The sequence below is a fragment of the Miscanthus floridulus genome, chromosome 15 (assembly GCF_019320115.1).
Source record: "Miscanthus floridulus cultivar M001 chromosome 15, ASM1932011v1, whole genome shotgun sequence".
NCBI lineage: Eukaryota > Viridiplantae > Streptophyta > Magnoliopsida > Poales > Poaceae > Miscanthus > Miscanthus floridulus.
In genome coordinates this window covers 34,600,440-34,622,654 of record NC_089594.1, presented here as the reverse complement: position 1 = coordinate 34,622,654, position 22,215 = coordinate 34,600,440, and the positions used below count along the sequence as shown (strand labels likewise).

At 42.3% G+C, this 22,215-nt stretch overlaps 1 protein-coding gene across 5 annotated transcripts; it reads right to left on the bottom strand.

Moving 5' to 3' along the window:
• Positions 1 to 97: 97 nt before the first annotated feature.
• LOC136508994 (uncharacterized) lies at positions 98 to 10,004 on the bottom strand. Of its 5 annotated transcripts, none has more exons than XM_066503780.1 (18): positions 9,660 to 10,004; positions 8,858 to 8,911; positions 8,359 to 8,521; positions 8,147 to 8,231; positions 7,111 to 7,213; positions 6,911 to 6,995; positions 6,366 to 6,449; positions 6,185 to 6,288; positions 5,804 to 5,912; positions 4,956 to 5,392; positions 4,352 to 4,433; positions 4,002 to 4,178; positions 3,873 to 3,926; positions 1,757 to 1,849; positions 1,608 to 1,673; positions 1,458 to 1,504; positions 668 to 1,354; positions 98 to 557 (listed from the first exon to the last, which is right to left on the bottom strand). In XM_066503780.1, the coding sequence occupies exons 3-18, from the start codon at positions 8,473 to 8,475 to the stop codon at positions 218 to 220; spliced, it is 2,670 nt and encodes an 889-aa protein (XP_066359877.1). In that variant the 5' UTR covers positions 8,476 to 8,521; positions 8,858 to 8,911; positions 9,660 to 10,004; the 3' UTR covers positions 98 to 217. The 5 variants fall into 5 exon arrangements, with proteins under 5 accessions (XP_066359877.1, XP_066359878.1, XP_066359881.1 ...); XM_066503781.1 differs by having other exon boundaries at positions 6,185 to 6,285; XM_066503784.1 differs by lacking the exon at positions 1,757 to 1,849.
• Between the last annotated feature and the right edge of the window lie 12,211 nt (positions 10,005 to 22,215).

The following is a 22,215-nucleotide window of genomic DNA, read 5'->3' as shown; positions in this document are numbered from 1 at the left end:
CTCCCTGTTGTTTTAGACAGCCTATCTCTGTTGCTTGTACATAAACTCTCTTTCTCTCTTACTTAATTGAAAGGCAGAGCTCCTGCCATTGCGTTCAAAAAAAAATACTTGATAAGAGCAAGCAGCATCAACTAGAACAAACTTAGTAGTTGGTACTAATCTCTAATGAATCACGATATTACTACTCCTGGAGGCTTACTACTAGCATCCAAAGACTCTAAACCGGCGAGGTGGAGAGCAGGAACGCCGGCATCGACCTCTGCAGCAGGATGCCGCAGAAGGGGCAGAGTGCTACGGAGGCTGCTGACAAATCGAGCAATCCTTCATCATGGATGGTGGACGCCTGCATGGTGAAGAACGACTCCGGCAACAGCTTGTCGACCGTGCCACCACAGCACACGCAGTGCCACACTGGCTGCACGACGGAGCACAGGATCATGGATGCCCTGCACCGCGACAGCATGTGCCTTTCTCCGCAGATGGCTACATCAGGCGACTCGAAATGGACTGGCGAAGAGCAGTAGCGGCAGCTTTCTACATCAGAGTATCTGTCGATCCTGCAGGAGGAAACAGTTAGGTTCCGTGCCCAATGTTAGTGAACTGGTTTCTCTTTTCACAGATGAAACTGGATGACAGATGATTGATCAATTGAGATGAGAAAATGCACCTGCTTCCTAGATCTTTGATCTTCGATCTGATAGACTGCAGCTGGCTATGCACTTTTTCGTAATTCATGGATACCCAAGAATCCATCTGGGCAACCCCGACAGGAAACCAGCAATTTTCAGTAGAGGTACCACTAAACAAACATGCGGTCCGCTTCAGGACTGCAGCAAAGGTGAAACCCACCAGCCTCTCTCGCAGTTCTGTTTCACTCCTTACCAAAAGAGCGTACCAGAAATCAGTTGTTTCCTCATTACTGTTTTGAGCACCAGGACCATGCTGTGCATGATTGCTGAGCATTACTTTTCTGCAAATTATGTTCAGTAAGTGTAGCTTTCGTGAGCTGACATAGGGCATCATGCCATGCATTGAACATGACGGGGCACTGATAGAAACACACAGTGGGTCGCCCGAAAATAAAGCTGAGACCCAACTATGCACTAAAGTCTCCAGAAAGGCAGGTGCAGATTTCTTCAACTCTTGCAGCGCAGTTACAACATCCCATAACACAAGCCTCTTTTCAACATTTTCGTATTTCTTCAGCGACCACAAAATGTTGGATCCCCACCATGTAAGGTTACTTGACGATAAGTCTGCAGACCGTGGACTGCAAATATCAATGCTCCTGTCGAGTGGAATACCAACAAATTGGCCACCGATCCAGATGAACTCAACCACCGCCTTTTGTGTCCTGTTGTTTTGATTACCAAAATTAATTCTAAATGTTATATTAAAGCATGGAAGATTTGTAGCACAAGAACCCAGTACTTTTCACAACGCATAAGTAAAATTACCTGACTTGATACATCTGGTTCAAAAGGTTCAGATCCAAACTGCGGACCTGAAAAAAGAGAGCCATCAATTGCAGCTTATGCATATCTCTTCACCGACAGTAACAGTTCAGTTGAACAAAAAGATGTTGGATACAAAAGCCTAAGGCATACCACAGCAATCATCTGTTCTCCGGGTGCTACTGTAAGACCATAGCATCGATCAGAGACTTCGGACAGCTGCATGCATATTGAGAACCCAATTATATGGAAAAAAATTGGACATCAAGGATAACAAACATTTAAGTATCTACTAGTTTTACATCTGCTGACTCCCTTAGCTCTGGAAAATTTGAATGCACAAAAATTTCTTCAAGGTGGTTTTCATGAGAGATCCAACAACGTGCAGAATTGTCCTAAAGGAAGAAAAAATGAAAAGCATCAAGGTTGAAAGGTGCAACTTTCAAAATCTGAGTGATACAACTTCTCAGGAGGAAGAACAGAGTGAATTGTATAGTACAATAAGTTGAACTAGTAAATTAATCAACAATCAAGAAAGATTTCAGCTTTTAAATTTATCAAAGGTAATGAAAAATAAAAGAAAAAATAAACTGCCACGGAGAATACATCAAGAAACCAGGACTCGCGAGCACCTGGGTTAAAGATCACATGGGCAGCCTCTCAACTGGATGTTCTACCAACCATGCTGCACCTTGGTACTCAAGTTGTTACAGGTTATATTTATCAAAATGAAACCAGACCATCGGATAGTGCAATAGTAAAAGAGGGCTCATTTTCGCAAAAAAAAAAGGGCACCATCAGTCCCCGAACTTGGCTGAGTGTGCCATATAGGCCCCTAAACTTTGAAAATGCACACCAAAATCTCTAAACTTACTAAGCATGTCATGTGAGGTCCAAGTCACCATATCTTGAGTATTTAATCTGCCTACGTGACACACTGACTGCACGATGACATGAAACGCATGTGGGCCCACATGTGAGTCACATCCCTTCCCTCCCAAGCATGTGAGCCCCACACAATGGTGCTATGTCATTGTGAAGTCAATGTGCTATGCATGCAGATTACTTCAAGTTATGGTGATTTGGACCTAATGTGACACGATTAGTAAGTTAAGGACCTGGATGACCCCAAGCCAAGTTTGAGGACCCACGGTGCATTTTACTCTTCTTAAAACAAATAAGCACGAGAAGTACTTAGCTTTTTCGTAAGTGTGGGTAGGCGGTGGAGGTAATCGCGATCCTGGATGGGAGTGGGAGGAGGTTGTTCACCTCAACGCCCTATGTTGGGAAAATGGGAAGGGTAGAGGTAGAAAATGGAGATAGAAGGAAGGTTCATGTATTGCTTAACCTTACACAGGTACATCTTATAAGCATACTGTATGCCAGCTCTCCTAATCTTGTGCACTCGAGACTAAGAAATATAACTTATCCAAACAAACTTCCTAAGAAACTGAAAGTCTGAAGCGAAGCCTAACAACCTGATAGATATACTCAAGGCACGCTCACCACACGTTCCTGCTGCCTCATGCTGCCATTGGCGCGTTTGCCCTCTTGGTGCACCTAGAGTACTGCTTGCCCCACATAGCATCATACCAAAATGGTACTAGTTAATTTTCAGCACTACGCTATTAATCTTCTTTACTCACACAATATACAGGGCACTGAAAGGTGTACTGGAAACAACGTTAATGTCAAGAACAATTGTCTAAAAAAGAACTTAATACACTCATTACCCTGGTGGCCTGGGAAATTTGGAAGCACAGGAATGAGTGTCTTTAATGGTGCAAGTCCAAGCATCACAATATTACTGCAGACAATCACAAATGAATGCATCCTATGGTGCTCTGCTGGTGCAAAAGGACTCGAGGAGCTACTGGCTGGATCGCTTGTTGTGGGTTGATTTTTCCTAAGTTTCTGTTGGTGCTCTTTATCGCTTGGCCTGTACTAGACTAGTTTCTTTGGCCTTATGTCTCACAATCACAGGTCATGTTAGCTGTGGAAGGCTATTTGCTCTGGTCTAGTGTTTCCCTTAGGGAGGGGGGTTCTTCTCCCTCCTTTTTACTGTTCTTCTTTTTCTCTATTAAAGAAATGATGCGCAATTCCCTTCCGTGTTCGAGAAAAAAAAAAGAATGATTGTCTAACAAGAAAAAGAGAATGGAAAGAATATGAAAGAAAAAAAAAGGTAGTGATCCGTGGTTGAGCATAGCTTGCTAAAGCGGTCAACTCATACTTCACTCAAAGTGGTTTTCACCACACATCCCACATCTCTATTCGATGTTTTACTTAGACTGTCAAACTTTCAACAATCCAATGGCTTCAATCAACCCAATATTCGGGAACAAGTTCTCATGCTAAAACGCAATATACAATCAAGGCGCAGCAATCAAATAGGTGACATGAAAAAAAAAGTCAACAAACCTGACTGCAAGTGAATAAACAATAGCCATCCATAGCCCATTGTAAACCTGTCACCTATGGTAATGTTAGACATTTTTCTTTTTTAATTTTTCTGAAGATAAAATATCCTCAACTAATGTGAAGCATTACCACTTGATCATGTGCATGCCATGCACTGGAAATCTCAATTTTGTTGCTAGATGCATTCCATATCCATATTTCTAGTGACCCGGATACTCTTCCAATTGCCAAACTAACCTCATGTTGAGACCGGGCAGGTACGGCTAATGAGATTGACGACACTGGAGCTGATAAATCAGTGGCGACCTGACCAAATAAACATTTGGAATGAAAATTTTAGTTAGAAGAACATCAGGGTTCAGAAGGATGAAACTTGAAGGGACAGAAGCATGCTACATTGATTTGATGTTGTGCAATCTAAAAAAAACACATAAATTGTACATGTCAAGTGTGAACTCTACCAGGTATATATTACATACCTCAGCAACTAACACAAATGGCACTTCTTCTCCACTTGCACATTGATTTAACCCTTCAATATTCCCTAACCATATCTTAACACTGAAAAAACATATCAAATCTTCAACATGAGATATGTAACGTTTACAGAAAACTAATAATAACTATACAAAAGGTAATAAATAACCATAGGAATAACCAAAGTTTGTAAATTATGAGGCAAAGATGAATGAATATCTTTAAGACATATGGTTAAAGTATTTTCACCACCGCCCAGATATCTCATCAGAGAATGAGTTGCATGATTGTTTAACATCAAGCACAGCAATTAGAAAAATAAATGGCGGATGGGAGTGCTTTCTTATTTTTATTTATTAAGGCAGAGGTAGGACAAGCTCATTGCATGCCTATACAGGTCATTCTGCTTCTTATGGACAAATTTTGACCTTGTTCCAGAAAACATAGAAGCAAAACTATGCTTATGATTATCCCCATATATCACTTTTGCCATGTCATGAGTAAAGAAGAGCTCACAAAATCCATGTAAGCAAACAAGAAACAGTACATAGTGCGCTGAAGAAAGCACATCCCCGTTTACAGACAATGCGGATAAATCACAATTACCTTCCATCTGAGCATCCAGTAGCTAAAAGCAACGAAGATTTTGAAGAGCCCGCAGAAAGAACTTGCCAAGTTATGACACTGACCCATGATTTGTGAGCTTGCAAAACGCCGATGAGCATTGGATCACTGATAACCACACCAGCATCTATTGTGTAATATTCTGGCTTACATAGTTTCCAAAAAGAAAGATTTCCGGATTTAGAGCCAACAGCAAGAATGCACCATTGCCTCAATAAACAAGAAGTTTTATCACTTGATGACACAACTGGAGACCATGAAACTACAAGGGAAGACAAATGTGCAGCATGACAAGCATACTGTTTTGCCGTGATGAGAGGAAGAGATTTGTTTTCTCCATTGGAGGACAATGATGCTTTAATATTTCCTGTGCTGTTTCGTTCATTAACAGCAACTACTTCATGCCTGGGTTTTACAGTCTGGAATCACAAACACAGTAATGTTAAAACACAAAATAGTCATGTACTATGCTACGAAACACCTTTAGCATGACACTCCATTTTTAAACACATGATACCATTTAAATTTTTTTCTCAGACTTTGACCAGAAATATTTATTCAATTAGTAGCTAAGGAAAGTGAAAAAAAGTGTCACTAGATCTGTCATCCAAATCACTTTAAGCATGCCATGTATGTTTGTCTATTTGCACAAATATTTAAAGGAAAGACGAATACACCAAAAGTAAAACGGATGTAAAAAGTCAACGGTGCCATTTAAAAACGGAGGGAATAATTGGTTCTTCCTTTTGTTAAGAAACAACTAGGTTTCTCTTTTATTACAAAGTAAAAGAATAAACCGAAACTTCAGCATAAATGTGTAAAATCTCTACCTTTTTCAACGATTTCTTCTTTGATTTAGAGCATGGTTCCATCGAGAAGTCTGCAGCCTTTGAAGCGTCTAAATCAACTTCATTGCCGTCATAAATAAAACCATCAACTCTATATTCAATAAAAATTCAGTGAAACCAGATTCAGGTACAGTATATGGATGTTAGAAAGATTGCTAAGAATGTTGTCTTCTTGCAACAAAATAAATTAAAAGGAAAGATTTGTGACATCCACAGATGAATTCGTACAAAGTGCTTGCATATAAGCACTTGACATCCTACACGATGGCTAAATGGTGCTTCCTTTGATCATCTTATTATTTCAAATGTGGAAACTTTTCTCAATGACAAAGTTATGATGTAGAAACAGAAAATATCATTCACCTTGGTGGCTTTCTTTTTCTCTGTCCAGGACCCCTGAAAGAAAGAGATTCTTGCAATTCACAAGTAGATCCTAAAACCTCTGTCTCCCCAGTATTTGTATTCTTCTGATTATAAAAATCATACTTTTAGCCACATATTCAGAAAAACGTATGATGACATGCTAGAGTAGAAGTTATCATACCGGAGAAGTCAAATGAGAACCATTATCCTCTCCGAAATTTATAGTTTTATAGTAGTTAAACAGCAACTGTGATATATCTGCGGCCTAGGCCAGGTGAAATGTTAATAAGCACCAAAATATCAGTGACCTAGAACAGGTGATCACTGATCATTCCTAACAAACAAATGCAATGAAAGACAACAGCATAATCTAGAAATTAATAACAGACAACTAAGAGCAAACAAACGCTAATCCTAGAACCAAAGAGTCAAGAACGAACTTAAATTGCAAGTTCTATTCTGATTAGAAGTTGGAACAGGAATAAGAAAGTGGTACAGAACGAAATTTTGGCTGAAAACTAGGTTATGCAGTTAATGTTCATCTGATTCTCCTAATAATAAAAAAAAATTATATTACTTATATGCATTATGCGTGGATCATGGGAACCATGGCCCTAACCAAAAAGAATCACTGTAGCAGACATTTTGTTGGTATCCAGACTAACTTCTTAGTCAACCATTTCATCATAAATTAAATGTTGCTTAAATAGCACAGAAAATGCTCACTTCAACCCATTCATCACATAACTCCCAAATTGGTGACCGGTAAAGCTTCACATGACCATCCACAGTGCAAACAGCCAGCAAGCACCTACATTAGCCATCCATATTATAAACATATGTAAGTACAGTAGGATGAACAGATGAGCTTGTACATAAAACTTACACCTAGAGAAGATCATTTAGAATGTCAAAAGTATGTATACCCAGAGTTAGGTGCAAATCCTTGTTGAGACCATGAAATCAATCGGGCACATGGTTCAGTTTCACGTGCTAAGGAAGTGGGCAACAAACATGGCTCCAAGAGATCTGCAAATATTGATAAATTGAAAATTTTAGATCAAACAGAATTAATACACCTACATGGTCTCACTGGGCTTCCTGTTTTTTTTCCACTCTTTGGTGAAATGGCAGTAATGGAAAACTTTATACTCCCTGCATCACAATATAAGGTGTGGTTTAACATGGCACAGTCATCAAGATCGTACTTTGACAGCTAATTTCTCTCATAATATACCGTATGTGGCAACAAAAAAAATAAAAAATTGATCATTAGAAAGTATTTCTAAATACAAATCCAATGTAACCACTTTTGTTGTTGGTCAAAGTTTGAATCTTAAAGTGCATCTTGCCTTGTACTTTGGAACAGATGGAAAAATGCCATCACATTTGTTCAGAAGGTTGAACATGCACTCGTCATAGTAGTTTGATTTGAATGAATTATAAGGATAATATGACTAGTAAAACCTAAGATTCCAAAGGGAGGTGTTTATGTTGCAGTAACCCACTAGCTGCATATAAGGAGATGTAACTCTGCTCTAGCTGTGTGAAAGAACCCATGGTGAAATCAAGCAGAGGGTGGGTGCAATCAAGCAACAGGATGCCATGACGTAAGCACGGATGGAATCACACCACAACAAACAATTTTGCAATCCTGACCTCGTTGCCAGGGCTCCACCTCGTGCTTAAGAGCGTCTAGGCAAGCGTTTAATGACATTTTCTTCAAACATTGCTAAAACTGAAAAACCAAATAGCAAGACAGTTTATTCACTATAGTTCCCAAAGTTCCATGTCATTTTTTAAAGCACCACACATTCACATTACAAAACTGATGTCAAGCCAACAAATTTCTGGATACAGTATATATGAATTAAGTCTTCATTCATTGTACAAAATAATTAACACAAATGTCCAAGTTAAGCAAGTCCTCTGGGAGATGACTAATGCAAAGACCGGTTTTACCTTCTCTCTTAACCACTCCTATAGGAAGAGGGTCACTGCGACGAAGTCCAACCAATCCACGGGGTCCATCAAGCGCAGCTGGGTTCTTGAATATGAAAAAATGGGCATGGTTAGTGCAAGGTTAGGCTTATCCATATTCCATACATAAACTATCATGACCCTGAGAATATTACATATATGTGATCATCTTAGAGTGATTGGATTGCACTTACCAGAATAGTTACAATGTGACCAGATGCGACAGCCACAAGATTGTCACTTGACCAAGCAATGGCGTTTGGGTAAGACGGAGAGGCGATCAAGGTCGCAGCTTGGTAATGAGGAGCCATGGCACTAACGCCCAAGCATATCTAGCAGTATAATTAATATAGAACTCTGCAAAAGCAAGGGCAGCAGTGGACTTGTTTAGTGCTTCAAATGTAAATAGGATCACAACCATGAAATGTTGAAGTTGCAATTATTAGTGTGGAGGAAGCATCAGGTTCGATCAGAACAACAGCTTAGATCATTGTGCTTCAATTACTTGAGCCAAATACATCATAATAAGCTGCCATTTAAACTAAATCTGAACTCAAAGCAATTACAAATGAGAACAGCAAACATAGCTCAGGATGTTTCTGCAACCTTTATGAAATAAAACATTAGAAATCTTACATGCAAGCCTCCAAATTTTGCCTCCAAACTAATGCATGAGGGCACAGAGAAGCATACCTGTTTTGGAGGGGCTATAGCAGGCATAGCAGAGTAGAGCACACAACCAGAAGCCTGCATAAAAGAGCAAACACACAGCTTGTATCAAGAGCCCAGAAGTTGCATAAATTGCAATTAAACAGTTGACTTGCATAATTGTAATTCTGCATTTTTAAGATCATAACAAGCTACATTTTCAAATTTCTACAAATTTGTCATATACAGAATATATAGAATAAGCGCCTTCAACTTCCTGAACCATTGATATATCCTGCTGCCTTGTGCTGATTGCCTGTAGTTTTTTTAACAGCACACAAAAAGTATGTGCAGTTGGTCTACTGTATGTGTATCTGGTTAGAAGAGCAACATGTAAACTACTAGTAAGAACACACAATGTTTCCTGATGCTGAACTTAAACTATTATCATGGTTCCCCATCATTTAGAAATGCTAACCGAACTTGGCGCATATACAGAAAAAACTCAAGTACAGTTCAATTGTTTATAACCTTCCAGTGATTACACGACCCAATTAATTGCAGCCACTAAAAGCCCAAGCAATGGCATTCCATGTATTTATAATACTGTCACTGAATTTATACAATCAACGGATGCTACTGTCATCCATCTACGTGTGTACACAAATCACTGAATGCTACTGCCTATGTCATATTGCTGAAAAATATATTCAGATGATGTGTGGCAAACTGTTTTTTTTTTCTGAAGATGGCAAGTAGTAACAGAACTACAGACATCTTGGTTGGGCAAATCCATCTTGCAGACGTAATTGGAATAGCAAGGAAAAATAGAGGAGATGGGGGTGACCTGGAAGACGAAGCGGGTAGATCTGAGGTTGGGGTCGGAGGAGTAGAACGTGGAGGCTCCCTCTGCGCAGACGACTGTTTCTTGGAGCTCAGTGATGGATCCCAGTGCGCCTGCCGCCGCACAGCGTGGACGAGGTGCTGTCCGCCGTAGCCTCCCTGCGAGCGCCTCTGGCCTCCCTGCTCGGCTGCTCGCGGCCGCCCGCTGCCGCGCTCTGCTCGCTCGCTCCGCAGTGCAGGGCCGCTCTCTCCGCGCAGGGCCGCCGCCGCGCTCTGCTTGCTCGCGCCGCCGTCGCGCCTTAGAGTTACGGAGTTGGTACTGCCGACTGCCGAGTGCGGGATGGGGTTGGGGAGATGAGGCGCAGGCCATGATGGGCCGTCGTGGCCTGGTGGGAGTGGCCGAGCCGAGTTGGTTACTGTGTTCTTTTTCCTTTTACAATTTTCCGTCATCGAGAGGCGCAAAAAAAAGGCTGGCAATGAAATTTTTGTGCGCCAATATGTGCTGGCTGCTAATGTTTTAGCGCCAAAGAATAAAGTAACTAGCAGCGAACCCCGCGCTATGCGCGGGCAATAGTGGAGAAAAAAGACTTGTATTGAGGCGTAAAAAAAAAAGAAAATAAGTTGTTGTTCGTTGATGGGTTAAACACTGTTCATAGTAACCCGTCACTGTTCATAAAATCCGGTAAAGCAGTGTTCGCAAACCTGTTAGTGTTTATTAAAAACCCGTTACTGTTTATTTGCGGATCCTGCACTGTTTATGAAAACCAAACCCGTTAGTGTTTATTAAAAACCCGTTATTGTTTATCTGCGGATCCTGCACTGTTTATGAAAACCCGTGCTGTGCAGCCGGTAACAGTGGTTTGTGAGAGAGATTTGAGATCTGAGGCTGCACGCTCTTTATACTATAGTATAGATTACCCTGTTTGCCAAATCTGACAGAAAAATATAAAGCACACATGAATATTAGTTTAATTATCCTTTTTAGCCAAATTTTTCGCGTGAAACCCCACAGGGTTATTGATTATCCTTATGTACTAGGCAAGTCGACATGTTAAACAAAATTCGTATTTGGGTTGTGAGAGGCGTGGCGAGCCAACGTTAAATCTAGCCATTCTAATGGAGATGAAACCCGAAAAAAAAATCGTTGGGGCATAACCCTCTTAGCGACGCGTCATATCGGAACCCGGGTATGGTGTTAAATGGGCAAGGGCCGGGTCGGCACCCCCTTGGTGACGCGTTGTGTCACGATCTGGGTATTGTGTCAAGTGAGTAAGGATCGGGTCGTCGCTTCCTTAGTGGCGCGCTACATCGGCGCCCGGGTGTAGTGAAAAATGAACAAGGGTCTTCACATCTGAGTCGACGGGTGCGAAGGGTAAGAAAGCTAGTCGAACCAACTAAGATCCGTTTAGTTAGTTAGAATGTAGGGTCGCTTATAGGTAAGTTAAGAGAATTAGTTGATATCGTGACTAGGAGGCGTGTAAATATATTATGCGTTCAAGAGACTAAATGGAATGGTCAGAATGCGAGGGAGGTGAACAATACAGGTTTTAAGCTTTGGTACACAGGGACAGTCGTGAATAGAAATGGAGTAGGAGTTTTGATTGATAAGAGTCTCAAGAATGGTGTGGTGGGAGTGAGAAGGTAAGGAGATAGGATTGTCTTAGTCAAACTTATCGTTGGTGATATGGTCTTGAACGTAATTAGTGCGTGTGCCCCCCAAGTAGGCCTCGACGAGAGTGTTAAGAGATAGTTCTGGGAAGACTTAGATGACCTGATTAGAGCTGTACCTAGTAGTGAGAAGCTTTTTATAGGAGGAGATCTTAATGGGCATGTAGGTACTACAAGCGCATGTTTTGAGGCAGTTCATGGACGTTTTGGATATGGTAGTAGGAATCAAGAGGGGAAGGAAGTTCTGGACTTCGCGGTAGCTTTTGACCTGATGATAGCCAACATTTTCTTTACAAAGAGAGAATCTCATCTAGTGACCTTCAGTAACGGACAACACTCTAGCCATATTGACTTTGTCCTCGCAAGAAGAAAGAACAAATGAGTATGTTTGGGTTACAAGGTGATACCAGGGGAGTGTGTTATTTCTCAACATAAGCTTTTGGTGTGAGACTTTCGTTTTCAGGTGCATACCCGTAGGGATAAATAAGCTAAGATTGAAAGAACAAAGTGGTGGAAACTGAAAAGGGAGACGTCAGAGGTATTTAGGGAAAGAGGTATCAAAGAGGGCTATTGAAAGGAAGAAGAGGACATAAATAACATGTGGGAGAAGATGACAACCAACATTCGGAAGGTGGCCTCAGAGGTGTGTGAAGTAACCAAAGGAAGTGGAGGTGAGGCTAATGATACTTGGTGGTGGAATGAGGAAGTCCAAAGGGCTATTAAGGCAAAGAAATAATGATATATACGCTTGTACCATGACAGGAGTGTGGACAACATAGAGAAGTACAAGGTGACAAAGAAGACTGCAAAGCGAGCTGTAAGTGTGGTAAAGGGTAGAGCGTACGAGGATCTTTACCAACATTTGAGTATAAAGGAAGAAGAGAAGGATATTTATAGGATGCCTAGGGTTCATGAGAGAAAGACAATGGACTTCAACCAAGTTAAGTGCATTAAGGATGAAAGGGAGCATCTCATTGTGAAGGAGGATTAGATCTGACATCGATGGCAAGAGTATTTTGATAAATTATTCAATGGTGAGAATACGGACACAACCTTTCAGTTGGATGACTCTTTTAATGACACCAATAGGCGCTTTCTATGGAGAATCCAAGAATCTAAGATCAGAGAGGCATTGAAAAGGATGAAAGTAGGTAAGGCATGGGACTGGATGGTATCCCAATCGAGGTGTGGAGATGCCTCGTGGACATAGCTATAGTATGGCTAACCAAGCTATTCAACCATATTTTTCGATCGAACAAGATGCCTGACGAGTGGAGAAGTATATTGGTACCGATCTACAAGAACAAAAGGGGATATTCAAAGTTGTACTAATTACCAGGGAATTAAGTTGATGAGCCATACTATGAAGCTATGGGAGAGAGTTATCGAGCATCGCTTGTGAACAATAACGTGGGTCTCTATGAACCAATTTGGTTTCATGCCCGAAAGGTCAACCATGAAAGCCATTTTCTTAATAAGACAAGTTATGGAGCGGTATAGGAAGAAGAAGAAGGACATACACATGGTTTTTATTGACTTGGAGAAGGCTTATGATAAAATACCAAGGAATGTTATATGGTGGGCTTTGGACAAACATAAAGTCCCAACGAAGTACGTCGGGCTCATTAAGGACATGTACAACAATGTTGTGACTAGTGTTCGAACAAGTGATGGAGACACGGATGACTCCCCGATTAGGATAGGACTACATCAAGGGTTGGCTTTGAGCCCTTATCTGTTTGCCTTAGTGATAAATGAGGTCACAAGGGACATACAAGGGGACATCCCTTGGTGTATGCTTTTCGCGGACGATGTAGTGTTAGTTGATGAAAGCCGGATAGGAGTGAATCAGAAACAGGAGTTATGATGAGAGACTTTGGAGTCCAAAGGTTTTAGACTCAGTAGAATTAAAATTAAGTATATAAGATGTGACTTCGGCACTACTACTCGGGAGGAGGAAGATATTAGTTTGAAAGGTCAAGTAGTGCCTGGAAGTAAACCTTTCGATATTTATGATCAATGCTACAGAGAGACGGGGATATTGATGAAGATGTTAGCCATAGAATCAAAGCAGGTTGGATGAAGTGACGCCAAGCATTTTGTGTCCTATGTGACAAAAGGATACCACAGAAGCTAAAAGGCAAATTTTATAGGACGACGATTAGACCTGCTATGTTGTATGGTGCAGAATATTGGCCTACGAAAAGACGACATATTCAATAGATAAGTGTCGCAGAATGCATATGTTGTATTGGATTTGCGGTCATACAAGAAGGGATCGAGTTCGAGATGATGATATACGTGATAGATTAGGGATAGCACCAATTAAAGAAAAGCTTGTCCAACACTGGATGAGATGGTTTGGACATGTCCAACGGAGATCTCTAGAGGCACCGGTGCATAGTGGAATCCTAAGTCAGGATAGTAACGTGAAGAGAGGCAGAGGAAGACCGAAGTTAACTTGGATAGAGGCAATAAAAGGAGACTTGAAAGGAGGGAATATACCCAAAGACTTAGCCTTAGATAGGAGTGCTTGGAAAACACTATTCATGTGCCTGAACATTGATTGCTTCTGCTGGGTTTCAACTCTAGCCTACCCCAACTTACCTAGGACTTAAAGACTTTGTTGTTGTTGTAGAAAAATAATTGTTGTGATAAAACATGAAACAACAATAAGAGCCAGAACATGGCATTAGAGACATCAAAGTATCAAACAATAAGTTGAGTTAAGAGAATATAAAAACAACAATTTCATTAAAAACACACCTTAACAGACACAACAAGTACTATTCTTTAATTCTGCCAATGGTCATGGCCTTGTAATTGTAGAATGTAAAAACTGTGATATCAGATTACTCGTTTTGTTCTAGTGGCTATGTTATGCGATTGTCCTTGTTTTAGTGGCTTCAAGGTTTTGCGCCCCATATTTAATGAAATTTCAGTTGTATTTGATGAGCTAAATATTCATCTCACCCTGATAAAAACTAACTGCACATTTGAAAGCTCTAGTTTGGTTTTGGTGAATTGATGAAACCCTAAGTGCTAACCTAGTTTATCAAGTGATCATAAGATAGGTAGCACATTCCAAGTGGTGAAGCAAATGAAGATCATAACATGATGATGATACCATGATGATGATCAAGTGCTTGGACTTGGAAAAAAGAAAGAAAAAAACAAAAAGCTCAAGGCAAAGGTATAAACTATAGGAGCTATTTTGTTTTGGTGATCAAGACACTTAGAGAGTGTGATCATATTTAGGTTTGATAGCCGTACTATTAAGAGGGGTGAAACTCGTATCGGAATGCGGTTATCAAAGTGCCACTAGATGCTCTAACTCATTGCATATGCATTTAGGATCTAGTGGAGTGCTAACACCCTTGAAAATATTTGTGAAAATATGCTAACACATGTGCACAAGGTGATACACTTGGTGGTTGGCACATTTGAGCAAGGGTGAAGAAGATAGAGTCGAAGAGGAGTTAGTCACGCTGGTTACAGAGTAACCGGATGCGTCCGGTATGGTGACCGGACATGTCCAGTAGTTGGCGATAAACTCCGCGATAGGACGCGTCCGATCGCCACACCGGACGCATCCGATGTGAATCAGAAAAGGCAGTATACGGCAGAGCAGCCGATCAGACGCTGGCAGCGTCCGGTCCGGTATCACTGGATGCGTTCGGTCGGGCAAGGGTACTTACTGTACTCGACCGGACGCTGAGGCTCAGTGTCCGGTCAGTTTCTAATAGACACGTCTGGTCAGGCCTAGAGGCTCACTGGACTCGGCTGGACTCAGCGGCTGTGCGTCTGGTCGTTTCGTGCTGAGCATCCGGTCGTCGTGTCAGAGAGCCATTGGAGGCAACAGTGGGACACGTGGCGGTCTAGCAGCTATCGGACACGTCCGGTATAGCGACCGGACGCGTCCGGTATTCACGTCCGGTATTCGCGTCCGGTGCGTCTAGTGCAGCGTCCGGTGATGCGTCCGGTCAGCCCGCATTATGCCCAGTGAAGGGGTATAACGGCTCTATTTCATGGGGGCTTCTATTTAAGCCCATGGCTGGCTGTAGCTCACAACCTTTGGCCATTTTCATTGACATAGCAACCTTATGAGCTTAGCCAAAGCCCTCTCACTCATCTCCATCATTGATTCATCATCTTTGCAAGATTGGGAGAGAATCCAAGTGCATTGCTTGAGTGTTTGCATCTAGAGGCGCTTAGTGTTCGTGTTTCGCTGTGGATTTCGCTTGTTACTCTTGGTGGTTGCCGCCACCTAGACGGCTTGGAGCAGCGAGGATCGTTGAGCGGAGGGTGGTGATTGTCTCCGGCTCCGATCATGGTGATTGTGAGGGGTTCTTGACCTTTCCCCGGCGGAGAGCCAAAAGGTACTCTAGTGGATTGCTCGTGGCTTGTGTGATCCTCATCTTGTGTTGGTTGTGCGGCACCCTATTGAGGGTTTGGCGTGTGAAGCCAATTAGCGCGTGAACCTCCAAGTGAGTGAATCGCCACAACGGGGAGTAGCTTGCCAGCAAGCACGTGAACCTCGATAAAAAATCATTGTGTTCATCCTTTGATTCCGAGGTGATTGGTCTTCATTGATATTGATTCTTGTGATTGATTGGTTCACTCCTCGACACGACGGTATAACTATCTTGATCACTCTTCTTACATTACCACAAATTAGTGGTCAGGCTCTTTAGTGTAGCAAGTTGTGAGAGCTTGCTTTCTTGGTTGGTGTGGCTCTTTAGTTAGCCTTTGAGAGCACATTAACATAGGGTAGTGTCATAGCTATTGTGTGAATAGATACTGTCTAAACTAGAATTGTGGTAGGTGGCTTGCATTTTGAGTAGGCTAGCGCAACACTTGCTTCGCCTCATAATTGTCTAACCATTTTGTTAAGTGTTGTTGTAGAATTTTTTATTAGGCTATTCACCCCCCTCTAGCCATTAGGACCTTTCAAGTGGTATCAAAGCCGAGGTCACCGTTATTTGAGGCTTAATAACCTTTGGTGTTAAAATGGCTCAAATCAACAACACCAAGAAGCCACCCAATTGATGGCTACAACCATCCCTATTGGAAGGCCAAGATGACAACTTATATCAAGTCAATCAATAGGAAGGTTTGGAAGGTGGTAGAAACAAAAATTGAGATTGAAGATCTGGAGAATCCCACCGCGGCCGAAGAAGTGCTTCTCCAAAATAATGACATTGCTCTAAGTGCCATTCATGATGCAATTGATGTGAGAACATTTGAGCAAATCAAGAATATTGAGATGGCTCATGAAGCTTGGAAGAAATTAGAAGAATCATTTGAGGGCACTCAAGCCATAAAGGGTGCAAAGGCATACATTCTCAAAGAGAAGTTTGCAAGCTTCAAGATGAAGGAAGATAAGAGTGTGCCGGACATGTTCCATCGGATGGAAGTGATTGCCAATGATCTCAAAGCACTTGGTGAAAAGATAGAGGATAAGGACTTCTCCAATAAGTTCTTGAGATGTTTGCCTGCAAGATTTGGCATGTTGGTCACCTTACTAGTGAGGACCGGTTTCAACACAATGACACCAAACCAAATCTTGGGAGATATCATGACCGATGATGCTTATAGAGATGATGATGAGAAGGAAGAAAAGAAGGAGAAGAAAGATGACAAGAAGGATGACAAGAGGAAGAGCATGGCAGCCCAGTGAAGCCAATTAGCACGTGAACCTCCAAGTGAGTGAATCGCCACAACGAGGAGTAGCTTGCTGGCTAGCAAGTGAACCTCGGTAAAAAATTATTGTGTTCATCATTTGATTCCGAGGTGATTGGTCTTCATTGTTATTCATCCTTGTGATTGATTGGTTCCTTCATCTACATGGCAGTATAACCTTCTTAATCACTCTCTTTACATTACCGCAAACTAGTTGTCAAACTCTTTAGTGTAGCTAGTTGTGAGAGCTTGCTTTCTTGGTTGGTGTGGCTCTTTAGTTAGCCTTTGAGAGCACACTAACATAGGATAGTGTCATAGCTACCGTGTGAATAGATACTATCTAAACTAGAATTGTGGTAGGTGGCTTGCATTTTGAGTAGGCTAGCGCAATACTTGCTTCGTCTTATAATTGTCTAACCATTTTGTTAAGTGTTGTTGTAGAATTTTTTTATTAGACTATTCACCCCCCTCTAGCTATTAGGACCTTTCAACATTGCACACGGTGAGGATATCGCGACTGAACTGACAACATAAACACTAGGGGTGGACCCAGCAAAGGATATCGTGACTGAACTAGACAAAATAAACACCACGGGTGGACCCAGCAAAGGGACATGCATGTGCACTCGAACAATGGAGGACCCAGGCAGGGGCGGATCTAGTAAAGGGACATAGGTGAACACATGTACACCCAATAATTTTTGCAAAAAGTTAGAAGTTAGAAGGCATCAAATAGCCAAATAGCTTGAGGTTAGAGTTTGAGAACTCAATTTTTTTAAAAAAAAATGAGAGCTTGGTTTCGCACAGCAGACAGGAAAGAGAAAAGGGGTGGGAATAACTGGTAGGCGCTCATCGCTAGCGAAGAGGTAGGCAAAGGCCTCACCGCCTGGGGGCGGCGGCGGCGGTAGCCCACCCAATCGTCGCAGACAGAGAGGGAGGGAGGGAGAGAGAGAGAGAGAGCGTTGGTGTCAGCGGCGAACGGGAGAAGGAACGCGAGGAGGGAAGCAGGGAGGTGTGCTTGGGATCAAGATGTTTTTTAATTAAATTTGCTAGTACAACTTTTTTTTATCTACAGGATTTTTCTGGTTTGTCAGCCACTTCATCCTGACGCCCCCGTAAACCCATAGCCGTACCAAAGAGATACTAGCATCTGGACGCTTGCGTCTCTTCCGTCACGTAATGTCCGAGGAAACGTCGCGCGCCGTCGCTCCTTCCTTTTTACCCCCTCCTCTATCTCCACAAGTTTGAACGCCGCGCCTCCTCCCCACCAGTGGCGGACCCAGGATTTGAGACCAGGGTAGTCCTAGTTAAAAAATTCCATGTGCCGAACGATAAAAGTCAAAGAAAAAGTTCGGTAAAATGGCTATAAATTAACAAAATCACGATAATACATTTAAAAGGTTCAAAACTTACATAAATAGGTTCGAAACTTGCACAAATAGATCATACATAAGATTATAATCCAATTTTTGTACCATTTTTCACAAACAAGCTGTATTTCTCTTGAGCAAACTTGTGTAAAGTTAAAGACTCATGTTTGCCAAGTGATTTAGTTCTCATTTTCCAATTATACCATCCATTCGTAATAAAATTTCCACTTTCTTTACCAAACAAATAACAATAGAAGCAATATGATGTATCCTTTTCTACGCTATATTCAATCCAGTGGTACTTATGAAACCAAATAAAACTAAAGCGGCAATCTTTACCAAACAAATAACAATAGAAGCAATATGCTTCTAAAAAAGAAATGTAATATTTGATTTCTTCATGTCTCAACTTCCTGAAAAATGACAACAAATTTCATTTAATTCTAGGCTCACAGATGATAGATCCACAATTCCTAAGCCTTTACAGTCCAATATCCAATATCCAAACCCTAAGGCTTAACTACATAAAAGAATGGGATTTGGGAGAAAGAAGTGGAGAAACTCACCAGAGCAGAGGCCACCAGGGGACGTGGGCGGATGGCCACTGGCTCGCTGCGTGCCTGCGTCGGCCGGCCCGGCCACCTGCTGCCCGTGGGCCGTTCTGGGAGAGACGAGGCGCAGGTTGTGCGCTAGCTGGCCGTGCGCTGCTGCCCCGGCGGGATGGGGCTGGCAGCTGGCATCGGGCGACCGTTGGCAAGGTGCCCAGGCAGGGGAGGCCGGTGGGGTGAGCCGGTGAGGCACCGGCGGCCAGGCGTCGGGAAGCCTAGCTGCCTCGGTCGTGCTCGCGCATGCGTCGGGAGGGAAGGGAGAGTGGGAGACGGCGGCAGGCTGCCTCGCTTGCGCTCGCGCTGGCCGCAGAGTGGGAGAGATGAGGAATGGGCCAGATTCTCATGGGCTGCACAGAGTACTAAAAAATATTTGGGCTAAATTTGAGGATAGTCCTGGGCCTACCTAGACTACCTGCTGGCCCTGCCCCTACTCCCCACGGCCGACGCCAACCCCCGCACGCTCCTTCCCCTTGAACCACCTCCTCTCTCCGCACGGGCAGGACCCATGAGCCGAGATGAGGACGACGCACGCCCCCAAGTGCGTCGCGCACCTAGACCGCCGGCCCCAGCTCACCACGCCCCATCCCCCGGGGCCTAGGCAGTGCCCCAGGACTCTCTACCTCTGAAATATGAAACACTTGGATGCAACATATGTCTGAAACAGATAAAATATTTAGAACATACACTTAAAATATATATGTGAAAACATATGCAACATCTACATAAAACACTTGCAACTTACAACATGAAAACACTTATTGCAACATAAGACTAAAACGGCCAAAACATTTCGAACATACTCTTGTGACATATATATGTTTCACATATGCAAATGGAAAAGCTTGCAATATTCGTCTGAAACAAATAAAATATTTCGAACAAATGCTTCATGCCTTTGAAACACTTGCAACTTGTAGGAGAAAGGAGCGAGCGACGCAGGCTGGGAGTGCGCGACGGCAGCACCAGCACCACCAGCAGCAAAGGTGGGTGCGCTGGAGAAGGCCACAGCGGGGCATAGGCGTAGTGGAGAGCGACGAAGGCGGGCGGCCGCACTCGAACGCGGTGGAGAGGAAGGATGACGGCCGGTGGGGCGCGGTGGAGAGAGCCGTGTTGGAGCACGCCGCGGCAGTGCGGGCGCCCCCGCGATGCAGCACGCCACGACGGTGCGGTTGCGATGCGGGGAGTGCTGCTGAATTGGTGCGGACGCTGCGGGAAAGCCTGAGGAAAGGGAAAGTAAGAGTGGAGTATTCCATATTTTTTTAGCAACGCAATTTAAGTATGTTGGGCCATTCGGCTGGAATCACGGCCTACCAACGGCGGCGTCTGAGGGATTCCCTGACCCAGCATTACCGATAAAAAAATCATATGTGTTTATCTCTATCCTAAAATAGTTTCCACTAAGCCTCATCTATTCATTGCTAGTCAATTTATAGGAAACATTTGAGAGTCCATCTATTTGCCTCTATGCGCATGCACTTCTCTGTTCCATCTCCTTCTTACGGTTGCTTGCTGCCTCGCAGTGTCGAGGTTGATTTGACTTTTTATGATTTTGTGGTATCTCTTTCTTTCATATTTGCAAAAGAGACCGACAAGCGAAAGTTGCCGTCAAGACTCATGAAATACTACTTCAAGGATCAAGTAATCTTGAGATTAAGGTATGTTCCTATCATCCTATGTAAATTGCTTGCGGCATCGTACCTAGAGTTGAAATGCGTTCCGGCACACATAGTAGTATATTTGAGTCAAAGAGCATATGATTTTCTCATCAGGCATTACCGCATTAATCTATGTAAAACACCCACAACATTAATTGGTTTGTTCCTTTATCTCCTCGCGTCAGGCCATGGCAAAATGGAAAATATTGAGCAAAGTTTAGAATGTACCGCCGCTATGATGTTACGAGCCATGTCGGATAATTTATTTATTCACTAAAAGGAGAAACCGCACTATCTTTGTGTTTATCTATCATCTCACAAGTGACAACATCACTTCTGTTGTTGCATTCTGTTCCATTCATTTTTGTTTGGTGTTCCTTTTAGAGAATCATCATTTGTGTTCATCGAAAAAACTTACTCCCCTCGTTTCAAATTATAAGTTATTTTGATTTGCATTGGCTTTCTTATCAAATTAGCTTTCCATCCATACGTGGATCGTCGAAAACGGAGCCCAGACGCGTCCGTGTGACCAGTTTTATGACAGACTGGTCCTGGAACCCGAGATGGACTCCAACTTCAGTTGGACTGGGCCTTCAGCTTGTGTGTGGTCGTCCTTGCTGGTCTTCTCCACCTCTATACCTTTCTCCAAGTTCCTCATGACCCTCTCCTATCTTCCTAAGCAAAATAACATCATTAGGTAGTAGTCTATTCTCAAAAGTATGAAAAGGATCGCTTAAGAACGAGCCCACCTCTAAATTGAGTTGACGTATTCGAGCTCGGTTCATTGGACCTTGCATAACGGTCGGAGGATCAGCGGGTACATCCGAAGGAGTGATGTCCTCATCAGAGGCTTCGTCTACTCTACCAAGCAGCTAGATGAGGTAACCCCAAACGACTAAATCCCAATTATTCAACTGCAATTACGATTCAAGATTTTTAGAGATCACCAAATTCCCAATTTGTTAACTTATGTTCAGAAGTACATCAAACTTCTTTTGTTGATGTTTAGAGTTCACTAATCCCCAACTGATAAATAAGGATGCATTTATCTTTTTTTTGTTTTTCATTTATAATATATATATATATAGAAGCAATACCACATCATATTTTGTTTTTTTTATAAAGGAAAAGGAAACTGGCTTCATCCCTTTGAGCAAGGGAATCAGATCCATTATTACAAAGATTTTATAATAAACAAAACAAAACCGAGTTCATCTCTTGCGCTCAAGGGAATCACTTAGTATTGTTGCTTTTAGTCCCAAAAAAATTCTTTTGCGGTATTCAAGATTCTAGAGTTTGATAGAGTTGCCTAAGTCGCACCGTTGATTTCAATTTAGTGCAAGCTAATAAATTATTATCCATAATATTATATTGTTGAATATTAATATTTATCTGCAGTATTATATGCTGTCAGGGTCAGTCAAAATACACCGTGGTAACTTTGTTTTTGCCTGAAAAAGCTAGCACGCTGTATTTTGAATTTTGTCCGACCCCGACAACATTTTATCCCGTCTTCGCCACTATGTCAATCATGACTTTAGTTTTAAGCATATGTATACATTTTGCCACTATGATTT